General features: G+C 42.3%; 1 protein-coding gene across 12 annotated transcripts in view; it reads right to left on the reverse strand.

Moving 5' to 3' along the window:
* The window catches only part of dpy19l3 (dpy-19 like C-mannosyltransferase 3), a 52,929-nt gene extending 47,249 nt beyond the window's left edge, over positions 1 to 5,680 (reverse strand). For 5 of the 12 annotated variants that reach the window (XM_086143665.1, XM_086143661.1, XM_086143663.1 and 2 more), the window contains exons 1-3: positions 5,494 to 5,680; positions 4,984 to 5,110; positions 58 to 185 (exon numbers count right to left, since the gene is read on the reverse strand). In XM_086143665.1, coding sequence (XP_085999791.1) covers positions 58 to 185; positions 4,984 to 5,101 — 246 coding nt within the window. In that variant the 5' untranslated portion in view covers positions 5,102 to 5,110; positions 5,494 to 5,680. Of the gene's footprint in view, positions 1 to 57; positions 189 to 4,983; positions 5,111 to 5,493 lie in introns of those variants that run through there. The other 7 variants (XM_086143667.1, XM_086143662.1, XM_086143664.1 and 4 more) reach the window with 4 other exon arrangements.
* Between the last annotated feature and the right edge of the window lie 7,552 nt (positions 5,681 to 13,232).

Raw genomic sequence — 13,232 nt, forward strand, 5'->3', positions numbered from 1 at the left:
ATCACAAATACATTATCTGCTGTCTACAGCCTCCAGAGAAAAAGTGGCAGGGATTACCTTAATGTTGGAGAACCACAGATCATTCTCATGAAGTGTTGCCACATAGATACAACAGAGCAAGCCCAGACCGACCGAGAGAGACAAGCCAACTGAGGTCGAAATTATGGTACTCCATGACCAAGAACCTGAAAGAAAGCAAAAATTTACTGGCATAACTTCCTGTATCTTTGGTAAGTTAAAACATTTAACAAGTGAACACTTTGCAGAAGTAAATTATAGCAATCTATACCATAATAACAGCCAATAAGGTAATAATTGTGTCAACTTAAGATAAACATTATTGATCAGTGTAGGAGAAATTCCTTTGTCACAGGAGCATAACAATTATGTCAAAAAAAGGGAATAAATGTGTATATAAATATAAATAGAAAGGCAGAAGACAGAAGATAGCGAGACAAAAAAAATCCACCAATAAATAGACAGCAGATAAATAGACAGGAAACAACATCAGGGATGATAATGGGCAACATCGAGGACCAATGAGGGTAAAAAATACACAACTAGAACTTAACAACAATATAAATAGAGTGACCAAAATAGATAGCAATGAATAAAATAAACAACAAATAGGCAGGATGTGTGGGACAAACAAGGACAAGAAAGACAGCAGAGTTAAGACATGATGTGAACAGGTGAATGGGGTTGGGTAGTGAGATTGTGGAAGCAGCACAGGTGCACTCAGGCAGGTCGGAGTTGTGTGCCGTTCAGACTGCTGTTGTATAATCTGATGGCCGTGGACACAAAGGTGCGTCTGAAGCATTCGGTTCTGCACGGGATGAAGCGTTGGCTGAAGGAGCTGCACATCAGCCACATAGCTTCCAGTTTGGTGGTATTCAGTACCTGTCTCCTCCGATTCTTCCTGAAGTCCACAACCACCTCCTTGGTCTTGGGGATGTTGAGTAGGAGGAAATTTAAACTTTAAATGTCATTTAAGTTTGCAAATAAAATTATAAATTAATTCATTATACCCTAATAGAAACACCAATTTCAGGAAAAAAAAACTGATTTGTTATTGGCTGATTACTGTTACTGGCCTTGTAAATAAAAAAAAAGGAATAATTTGATATGTAGCAACTGGAGTCAATAAAGTGATAGTAATACATAAATAGGTCTGCCTTTCTTTGATAATTTTTCTACTTTTTGTAGCTTTGCTCACCAAAAATTGGTAACGTAGATTATCTAGTCATCATATTCATGAAGGATACAGACACATTGACTGTAGCGTCCCTTGTGACTGCACTGCTATTCATTCCAATGAAAATGAAATATGAAAGTGCAGTTTGTATGATGGCAGTGATGTTCAAAATGTATGGATCCACTTTAATGACTACATAGAGCGGGGGTGTCAAACTCATTTCTCATCACGGGCCACATACGGCCTCGGTAGATGTCAAGTGGGCCAGACCATTAAAATAATAGCATACTCAACAATAAATAACCAAAATATCATTTCTTTCCTCTGTTTTGGTGTAAAGAAGTACAAGGACATTAGGAAATTCTTGGAATTTAATGAATAATCCTTTTGACAAAAACATTTCATGAAACACCTCATATTTCCTAAGACAAAAGTGCAATTTACTTCTATCATTCACATGTATGCATTGCAATCATGTGATCATGCGATCCCACTGATTGTACAAAGGCACAAAACTTTAACAATTGGTACTGAAAAATATAGTAATGCACTTTAAGATTAAATGAGACCTCTAAAGAAAGGCATATTTAAACCATTTTCACATGTGCATATAAAATCTAAATTGAATCCCTGCCTACACCCTCCAAACTAAAAAGGGTGCTATTAAATCTGTCAGGATTAGAGTATTCACCTGTCCTGTAAATGTGTAAACTTCATACATAAAACATGGATACACATACAATACATACAGAACATGTATGGAGTTGCATGACCAGTAGAATTCCATCATACTCATCCGTTTGTAGTGGTGCTGGTGACTAACATTAAATTACACATTTTCGCTCGCAATTAGCTAGCTGGCTTTTACCGCTGCTTCACTGATTTCTCGGCTAGGGGTGAAAGTGGGCCGCTGTTTCCTCAGACCCGCCAGCAATTCGTTGATCTTATCTCTTCTCTGTTGTCTTTGCAAGCTGTCATATTTTTCGCTGATGAGTCTCGTAGCGACGCTGTATATTATATTCCTTAAATACCGAAACTTGTTGCAAACACGCTAAGCACAGAAGTTTCCCGTGCGTCTCCGTAAATAAATAGGACGTAGTCAATTTTTCTTTGAAAATTCTACACTCTTTAACTACTTTTCTCTGATTTGATAAAGACATTTTGGCTAGTGAGGGAGTAGTGGGGGGGGTAGAGAACAGGGCAGAAACGTCATAACAAGCAGCAGGTGGTACATTGATAACGTCTGCTGATTGGTCACTCTCAGTGATGCGGATTGCTGTCTGCTCTGACCAAAATGGTGCGCCCCCTAGCGGAAAATTCTTGAGTTGCATTCAATTAAAAAAATAAATCCTTGTCTTTTATGCATTTTTTCACTTTCAAATTATCCTACAGGCCTGGTCGAATCCCCTTGCGGCCCGGTTCCGGCCTGCAGGCCGTATGTTTGACACCCCTGACATAGAGCATAAATGACTTGCTGAACAAGTTCATGTAAGCCCCACGACCACTGTTCTTGAATTCTGAAACCTTCCAATAAATAATCTAAATACTTATTATGCGTCACAATTATTAATTATAAAAGATTCATCTTAACATGAAATTGTGACTTGACACATCTAAGCAAATAAACCAGTATCTAAATAAAGATTTTCTACTACAAATAATTCAAAAATTGGCTCCCACAACAATCACTAAGGGGATAGAGTCTACACAATACACATCACTCATGACTGAATATGAAGACTATGCCATCCATGCCAACTGCTAATAATGATCAAACTACACAAACACTAAAAAATAATAATTGTTTTTTTCCAAGAAATTGAGTTCTACTCAGGCATTATCACATAATTGGCTATGGTTAATTCTAGCAACCAATAACACAAGTGCCATTAATGGATTTCCTCCCAATAACTTAATGATTTTAGCTGGGATTACATTATTGGCTGTAGAGCTCCCATTTGAAGTGAATTTGCTCAGTAAGACCCTGATGTTGCAATTTTCATATTTCTATATGAATGTTACTTGACCTATTAAATTTTGAATTTCCAGTAATTCTAGGACAATTTTAAAACAGGTCTCAAATAATTTATTGATTTTTTTATTTACAGGCTGTTTCATTCACATTCACAAACATGTAAAAATACATGTTTAAACTAACTTACTGGACAACGCTAGATTTTCAAGGACTTGTCCTTTCTCTATGTATTTGTTTTCCATTTGTGGAAAGCCCTCAATTGTTCAGCAAATTACCTGCAAATTTCTAGGTACCGTATTTTCCGCACTACAAGGCACACCTAAAAGCCTTTAATCTTCTCAAAAACTGACAGTGCGCCTTATAACCCAGTGCGCATAATATATGGATCAATATCAAGCCGCAAGAGGTACGCAACTACCGGAAGCAGCCGCCGACTCCATTTTCTCCCGTAGAAGAAGTAGCGCCCGGTGCATGCTGGGATATAGGACTGCACAAGGCGTGCATTTTCATTTCCATTGTGTGTGTGTGTGTGTGTGTGTGTGTGTGTGTGTGTGTGTGTGTGTGTGTGTGTGTGTGTGTGTGTGTGTGTGTGCGCCTGCGTGCGTGCGTTGCCAAAGTAGCAGCGGTAAAAACGGTAAAGGGGAATTCCATTCCCACCACTTGTGTGTGTATAAAGACCCCAAAAGAGACAAGCTTACAACGCAGAGTTCAAACTCAAGGCGACCGGTCACGCAGTAGAACATGGGAATAGAGCAGCAGCGAGAGAATTCAACATTAATGAATCAATGGCGCAGAAGTGGGGGAAGCAACGAGATGACCTGCGCCAAGTAAAGAAGACAAACAGAGTTCCCGAGGGAACAAAGCGAGATGACTACAGTTAAAGGACAAACATGAACAGTGGGTTGTTGAACAGAGAGCGGCAAGTAGAAGCGTTTCTACATTCAAATGAAGGCAACAGCACTAGCTAGCGAACTTAACATCAATGAATTTAGAGGCAGTCCTTCTTGGTGCTTTCATTTTATGAAACACTTTGAACTGTGACAAATTGAGTTGGAAATATATTGTTTGCAACGAAGGCGGCGCAAATACTGGTAAGAGCTATTGGTAAATACAGTACCGTATTGTGAATGCACTAACTTGTTTTGAGTGAATGGAGTTGTCAGAGCGTTGGTTTGTATTCTATTAATAAAGTTTGTTTTGTTGATATTCCCTTTAGTGCAGCTCCATTTAGTGGATGCATAATGCAACCCCAGCCACTACTGCAGCTTCTATTATATGCACCTTATATTGCAGTGCGCCTTATATGTGAATTTTCTTTTATAAAATAGGCCATTGGAGGTGCGCCCTATAATCCAGTGCACCCTATGGTGCAGAAAATATGATACTTTCAGAGAGTTAATTTAAAAGGAAATCCATTAACTTATTTGTTCTGGACAGACAGAAATTTACCCGGAAATTGTCTTTTACACCATGTCTGTTTAAGTGCTCAGTCATCAAGGTCATGGTGAATTCTTGTCGAAATCTTCTGTTCTTGGCAACTGGACTTGAATTTCTTCACTTGAAGACGTTTCACCCCTCATTTGAGAGGGGTGAAGAAGACGATTTCGACAAGAAGTCTTTTACAATGTTTTTCTTTTTTTAACATTAAAAAAGACCCAGGTGACTAATGGTAAGTAAAAAGAGAGTATAAACATAAACTTTGTACCTTCCCTGCAGCCACGGCAGGTGACTGGGACAGTCCATCAGTGCAACCTGGGACATCCACCATTCAAGGAGAAGTAAAGTCCATGAAAGTAAATATGGCCCCACTCACCATACGGCATTTTCACTGGGCGACAATCGGAGTAACAGTTGGGCGGCTGTGAGTGGAATTCTACGCCGGGGGGTGGCTCCTTTCCCCGACTGCCTTTCCTCTGACGCAGCACCGTCATTCTGAGACACTTGGACAAAGACAAGACATCACGTCGGTCAACAAACCTGTTGACCGACGTGATGAAAGTAGACCCACACCCCTGCTCAAGCTCTGCGAGCGTTTACATCCGGGCACCAGGGGATGAGTGACACAAAGGCCCAGCATTTGCTGTTCACGTCACAAACATCATGTACAATCGAACACACGAACTAACGGGTTAAATGGCTCGAATGGCGAGTACATTTGGCAGAAAGTACATTAATTTATGTGTCATCCCGCACTTTGGTGCAAAAATACACTAACCGCCTTATTGATGTGATTTGGATTGTGTATACAGGCGGGATCCCGTTACAGACGACAGAATTTTCTTCCAGGCTTTGATGGCGACAGAGACGGATTTGCAAGCCTCACCGTGGTATAAAACTGCTGGGAAGACGGTCAGGCGGCTGTCCCTCCCTTTATCGTTTTGTTTTATTTTTATTTTTTATCCGCGCCCCTTCTCGTTCATTGTCGTCTCTTCGTTTTTTCCTCCTGTTTGGTGAGATTCATAGCCAACCTTCGTACCGCAACGGGTTCACCCGTGGCACCAACAACGGAATACGTCAGAGCCCGCCTTCAAAATAAGAGTGTGAAATAACAAGGGGGCGGTTTAGGAAGATGTGACGTGGACTGGCAGGGCCGGCGTGCCTTACAGCGGGGCTATGGGAGCAAATATTTTCAACGGGGCCTGATCACTAACTGTCACTAAAATGACAATGATGCGTGTGAGCGAAACATTGCTGGAGTTCCTGAGGATTCCACAAGAAGCTGCTGCAAATTTGAAATCAAACTTAATTTTCACCTCTAAATTAACACTGCCCCCAAATATTACAAAAGAAGGTTGTGCCACTACTCATAAATCATGTACAGACCAATGAATAAATAAGTAACCATTCATTCATTACATATACTCCATATCCTGCACTCAGGCGCATAGGGTGCTGGAGCCCTATGGAACCCTAATGTTATTGGGTGAGAAGTAGGGTACATCACGGACTGGTCGCCTTTCCCCATGGCTTGGCCCAAACTATTAATCACAATCTTTACACATCTGGACTATTTAGGATCTTCTTAACTCCGTGTGTTTCATTGTCTTTTTTGGATGGTGGGAGGAAACTAGAGAGCCCAGAGAAATTCTACAGAGGCACGGGGAGAACCCGAAACAGAAAGGCGCCTGATCAAATCGAACCAAGGACCCTCGTGCAGTGAGGCACAAGCGCCATAATGCCACCTAAGACGAAGCAGCAGCAGCTGAATTATTTGAAGTGCATTAATCTCAATGAATCTCAATGAATGAAACCATGAATTGAAATGTTACAGAAATATTTTAAAAGAAAGGACTTCAGTTTTCTGGTTAATTTAAGAAACCCGCTGTACAGATAACATAAAACTATAAAACACCTTAATCCATTCAACAGAAGGGCAGTGGAAAATCTTAATAGTCTGACTGAAATATAGATCAAGAGAAAATTGAGAGTTTAGGAAGGAGCAAGAAACATTTAAAGCTTTATAAACAATATAAAAAACTTTAAAATAATTCTAGATGTTACAGGTAGCCAGGGCATGGTTCAGCCATTGTGCTCCAACAAGACTGATTTGAACCTTTTTTTTACTGTCTTTGGAAATTATGAGGACAGGTACAGCATCACTGACCTGATCCTCAAGCTGAAAAATGTATTTAGTGATATAAGTAGCTCTGAATATTCAGATTATTTTTTTCCTGGTAATTTTCATCATGCTATTTTTCAAACCTCTCTCCTTTTCAACTGTTTAATTAAAACTATGGTGTGGAAATAACTGAAATGCAGTCTCAAGGCGGCACTGGCCCGTGTCTCTCCAAGCCTGCCTTGGGGGGGGCCCGGAGCAGTGTCTCCCTGTGCCGGTGCCAAGCCCAGATAAATGCAGAGGGTTGCGTCAGGAAGAGCATCCGGCGCAAAACTTTTGCCAAAACCAAAAATGCGAGTCAACCAAAACTATACCATACCGGATCGGTCACGGACCGGGTTAACAACGACCGCAATTGGTACTGATGGCCTACAGGGTACTAATGGAAATTGGGCTACTGTGGGTCAAAGAACATGAACAAGAAGAAGAGGAGGAGTGCATGTTCGGAAGCAGAGAGAGAGGAGGAAAGGAAAGAGCCTGGGACTGAGAGTAGGGACTTTGAATATCGGGACTATGACAGGAAAAGGTAGAGAGTTGGTCGACATGATGCAGAGAAGGAAGGTGGATATACTGTGTGTCCAGGAGACCAAGTGGAAAGGTAGTAAGGCTAGAAGCTTAGGAGCAGGCTTTAAGTTGTACTATTATGGTACTGACAAGAAGAGAAATGGAGTAGGAGTTATCTTGAAGGAGGAGTTTGTCAGGAACGTCCAAGAGGTGAAAAGAATGTCAGATAGACTTATGAGTCTGAAATTGGAAATTGAAGGTGTGATGCTCAATGTTGTTAGTGCCCCCGCAGGTGGGATGTGAATCTGAAGAGAAGGAGAAGTTCTGGAATGAGTTAGATGAAGTGATGTGGAATATTCCCAGAAATGAGAGAGTGGTAATTGGTGCAGACTTCAATGGACATGTTGGTGAAGGCAATAGAGGGGATGAAGAAGTGATGGGCAGATTTGGTATCCAGGATAGGAATGCAGAGGGACAGATGGTGGTAGATTTTGCAAAAAGGATGGAAATGGCTGTAGTGAATACCTTTTTATATACCAGGAACATAGGGTAACGCATAAGAGCGGAGGTAGGAGCACGCAGGTAGACTACGTCTTGTATAGACGAGGTAACCTGAAAGAGATCACTGACTGCAAACTAGTTGCAGGTGAGAGTGTAGCCAGACAGCATAGGATGGTGGTTTGTAGGATGACTCTGGTGACAAGGAAGATCGAGAGGACAAAGGCAGAGCAGAGGACAAAGTGGTGGAAGCTGAAAAGGGAGAAGTTTTGCATGGTTTTCAGGGAGGAGTTGAGAAAGGGTCTGGGTGGTCAGGGTGAGCTTCCAGATGATTGGACAACTACAGCTAGTATTATCAGGGAGACAGGTAGAAGAGTACTTGGTGTGTCATCTGGAAGGAAAGTAGATAAGAAGACTTGGTGGTGGAATGAGGAAGTGAAGGAGTGTATACAGAGAAAGCGGTTAGCGAAGAAGAAGTGGGATACTGAGAGGACTGAAGAGAACAGACAGGAGTTCAGGGAGATGCAGCGAAAGGTGAAGGTAGAGGTAGCAAAGGCAAAACAAAGGGCGTACGATGACTTGTATGCTCGGTTGGATAGTAAGGAGAGTGAGAATAATCTATACAGGTTGGCGAAACAGAGATAAAGATGGAAAGGATGTACAACAGGTCCGGGTGATTAAGGACAGAGATGGAAATGTGTTGGCAGATGCTAAAAGAGTGAGGGGAAGATGGAAAGAGTACTTTTAAGAGCTGATGAATGTGGAAAATGAAAGAGAGGCAAGGGTAGAAGAGGGGACTATTGTAGACCACAAAGTAGCACAAATTAGTAAATGTGAAGTGAGGAAGGCATTGAAGAGGATGAAGAGTGGAAAGGCAGTTGGTCCTGATGATATACCTGTGGAGGTGTGGAAGTGTCTAGGAGAGGCAGCGGTAGATTTTCTGACTAGATTATTCAACAGGATCTTAGAGAGTGACAAGATGCCTGAAGAATGGAGACAAAGTGTGATGGTGCCTATTTCAAGAATAAGGGGGATATGCAGAATTGCGGCAACTATAGAGGGATAAAGTTGATGAGCCATACAATGAAGTTATGGGAAAGAGTAGTGGAAACTAGACTGAGAGCAGAAGTTAGCATTTGTGAACAGCAGTATGGCTTCATGCCTAGGAAGAGTACTACAGATGCAGTATTTGCATTGAGAATGCTAATAGAAAAGTACAGAGAAGGCCAGAGGGAGCTGCATTGTGTTTTTGTAGACCTAGAAAAAGCATATGACATGGTGCCAAGAGAGGAGCTCTGGTATTGCATGAGGAAGTCTGGAGTGGCAGAGATGTATGTTAGACTGGTGCAGGTCATGTATGCTAGCTGTGAGACACTGGTACGGTGTGCTTTAGGGGTAACAGAGAAGTTCAAGGTGGAGGTGAGACTCCATCAGGGATCAGCTCTGAGCCCCTTCTTGTTTGTAATGCTGATGGACAGGCTGACAGATGAGGTTAGACAGTATTCTCCATGACCATGATGTTTGCCGATGACGTTGTGGTCTGTACTGAGAACAGGTAGAGGAAAATCTAGAGAGGTGGAGGTATGCACTGGAAAGGAGAGGAATGAAAGTTGGTCACCGCAATACAGACTATATGCGTGTAAATGAGAGGAACCCAGGTGGAACAGTGAGGCAATAGGGAATGAAGATCAAGAATCTGGAAGTCTGTGGAGTTTCACAGTCATCCAGGTCATGGGGAGTTCTTGTTGAAATCTTCTTGTCTTGGTAACTGGACTTGAATATCTTCATTTGAAGATGTTTCACCCCTCATCCAAGAGGCTTCTTCAGTTCTAATGACCCATGGGGAGTTTTCGAATATAACTGCCAAGTTTTTGGGCGCGTCTAGCTTATGGTGGCTTGTATGCAAGTGGAAGAGTTGATCTGCAGAAACTCGGTGTGAGCGAGGTTGGGATGCTAATAAGTGCCATTCATCGGAACAAGAGAGCAATTTGGTCGGATTACCTGGATTGGAATGTGAAGAGGTCAGGCTAAACAAAAGAGTAAAACCTGTTGGATCACATGAACTGAAGCTGACGTGATCCATTCTGGAGGTGGGTCTTTCCAAATTGTTTGGAGGGTGCAGATGGGCCTGGTGCATGTGTGAAAATCTGTCTTGGCACTGATCCCATTATGGCAATGTACGTTTGTGAAAGGTTGCGTCTGTCTGTTCAGAGATGTTTTTTTCTGTTTTGACAAATATGGCTTCTTTGACAACTCTCTTGAACCATCTGTCTTCTCTGGCCAGAGTATGGACATTGCTGTTTTCAAATGATTGGCCCTTGTCCTTCAGGTGTAGGTTGACCGCAGAGTCCTGTCCTGAAGTGGTGGCTCTCCTGTGTTGGGCCATCTGTTTGTGCAGAGGTTGTTTGGTCTCTCAGATGTAGACATTGTAGAAAGAGGCGACCGGAGATATTAGAGTAGCACTTAGTTATTTTACTGAAGAGCAGAGCACAGGTGATGATAGCAATTCGTACCAACAGACATGAGCCCCGCCTACAGAGAGTCTGCGCATGTGCAGATTGCAAGTAAACATATATGGTTAACTGTTCAATATTACTGTGTCCAGAGATAGAAAAAGAGCTGCTAGCAGTTGTCTTTGCATGCTCAAAATTTCATGATTATATTTATGGCAAACCAGTCACCATCGAGACTGACCATCAACCTCTGGTTACAATCATCAAAAAGCCTATTCATGCAACACCGGCAAGATTACAAAGCATGATGTTGAAGCTCCAGAAGTATAACATCAAGCTCGTGTATAGAAGTGGAAAGCAAATGCACTTGGCTGATACTTTGTCACGGGCTCCCAGTAACACCAAAACTCAGCTGACGGATGAAGTTGATGATTTTGATGTGATATCAGTGTGTTACGTGTCTTCTGCTCGTTTACGGGAACTAAGAGAACACACTGCCACTGATCTGACTCTCCAGATGCTCAGCAACTTTATAAGACATGGCTGGCCAGACAAGTTTCATAATCTCCCAGATGCGGTGTGTCCCTACTTTACTTTCAGGGATGAACTGGTCATTGAGGATGGCATTGTCATGAAAGGACAGAGAGCGGTTATTCCTCTAAGCTTACAAAAGCTGTACACTGGCATTTTACACAGAGGGCATCCAGGTACAGAGGCCACGAAACGGAGAGCAAGAGGAATAGTGTTTTGGCGGACAATGGCTAGAGATATTGATGAGGAAGTGCGAGCATGCTCGGTGTGCAACAGCACAAAACCACACCAACAAAAAGAGCCGCTTCTTCTCCACCCTATTCCGGAGATACCTTGGTCGACTTTGGCAGCAGACATCTTTGACTGGCATAACCAACAATACTTGGTACTTGTAGATTCATTTTCAGGCTGGTTTGAGATTGACCTGCTGCGTACTCTCACATCAACGGCAGTCATTGGTAAGCTGAAATGTCATTTCTCTGTCCACGGTACACCTCACACTCTCATCACCGACAACGGACGACAGTTCTCGAGTCAGCGTTTCAAGGACTTTGCAAGGCAATGGGACTTCACTCATGTGACAAGCAGCCCTGAGTATTCCCAATCAAATGGATTGGCGGAGAGAGCTGTCCATAGTGCTAAAAGCCTCATGGAGAAATCTCACAGAGACAAAACTGACATCTTTCTCAACCTACTCAATTTGAGAAACATTCCTCATGACACTAAGCTTGGGTCTCCTGTACAAAGACTTATGTCGCGACAGACGCGCACTACTCTCCCTGTCTCCAAAAAGCTGCCTGAACCCGACACGTGCAAGCTAGAGGAAGTACGTGCTCTAAATACAAATAAACTTCTAAATACAAGACTCGCGCAAAAACGCTACTATGACAAAACGAGCTGACCTCTGAAACCTCTAACAGAAGGACAGGTAGTCAGGCTTCAAACACCGAAAGGATATGACCGCACAGGAGTTGTGAAAGAAACATGCAATGAGCCCAGATCATACCTGATTCAGTCGGAAGGACAAACATACAGGAGAAACAGAAAACACATCTTAACTGTTCCTGAACCTGCACCAACTCAGGTTGACCCGAGAGACTCTTATCAGGACACTGGACCTGATCCAACAAGGCGTGTGACAGTTACCGGACAGGCGTGTGACAGTTACCGGACATGGCTATGCAGAACAGAATGCGGACTCTGAGTGCCCAGCGGATCGAGCCTCTGCTTCTGAACCGTCTGTAAACGTGGATGTTTATAGAACGCGCTCAGGTCGCATCAGTAAACCTAACCCCAAGTACAAAGATCTATACTGCTAAGAGGGTATTTTGTTAATGTCTGACTAAGTTACATGATGACTTGTTGAATGGTTATCACAGTTATTTGCACACTTCTTTTCATTGTTTGGATATGTCGTATTTCATGATTCAGTCACATAAGTATGGAATAAGTTTAACACTGTATTACTATTAAGATGTTGAGACTGTGTTCATGGTTAGAGGTTCCAACTAAGGAAAGGGGATGTAGAATATTGACTGTGGACACAGTAATATTGAACAGTTAACCATATATGTTTACTTGCAATCTGCACATGCGCAGACTCTTTGTAGGCGGGGCTCATGTCTGTTGGTACGAATTGCTATCATCACCTGTGCTCTGCTCCTCAGTAAAATAACAAAGTGCTACTCTAATATCTGCGGTCGCCTCTTTTACGCAAAACACAACAGACGTCATCACGATCCTTAGTGGAAGTGACAGCATACACCACATTCTCTATCTTGTGCCTGGGTGTTTTGTCCTTGGGGGCACCAGTTTTTGTCTCGGGGTGTTGTGGGGTTTGAAATGTACCAATATATGGTGTTTGTTGAGCACCCTTCAGAGTTTCTCCGAAACACCAGCAGCATACGGTATGACGATGTTCTTTCTTTGTTGTTGTCCTCCTCCTGTTCTACATTCCTGGGTCTGGTGGTTTCTGATTTGGTGAGAGCCAAATTAGAGTAGCTACAGGATCTCAATGCTTCCTAACGTTTTGTATCTCGTTCTTGCTTCCTTCAGCGGTTGAAAGGATGCTCTTGGCCCGGTGGTGTAGAGTTTTGATCACCCCCAGTTTGTGCTCAAGGGGGTAGTGTGAGTCAAAAAATAGCTACTGTTCAATGTGAGTATATATATATTCAGATGTGTGTATGTGTGTGTGTGTGTGTGTGTATATATATATTATAAGAGAGAGAGAGAGAGAGAGAGAGAGAGAGAGAGAGAGCGCTATATATCTTATTCTTGTGTGTGTATATACAGTATATAGTAGTAAACTATTATGAAATGTTGCAGGGATAGGTGGAAATCTTCACCACAAGAAACACTGAGCTTATGTATCAAGGATGGCATTATTGTTAGAGGATAGTTATGTTCATTCTGCACTTTGCACTTCATAATACACTTTATTTGTGAGATTGCTCTGAACTC

Source organism: Fistularia commersonii, chromosome 3, assembly GCF_037954325.1.
Source record: "Fistularia commersonii isolate RoL2024-O1a breed Wild chromosome 3, RoL_Fcom_v1.0, whole genome shotgun sequence".
NCBI classification, from domain to species: domain Eukaryota; kingdom Metazoa; phylum Chordata; class Actinopteri; order Syngnathiformes; family Fistulariidae; genus Fistularia; species Fistularia commersonii.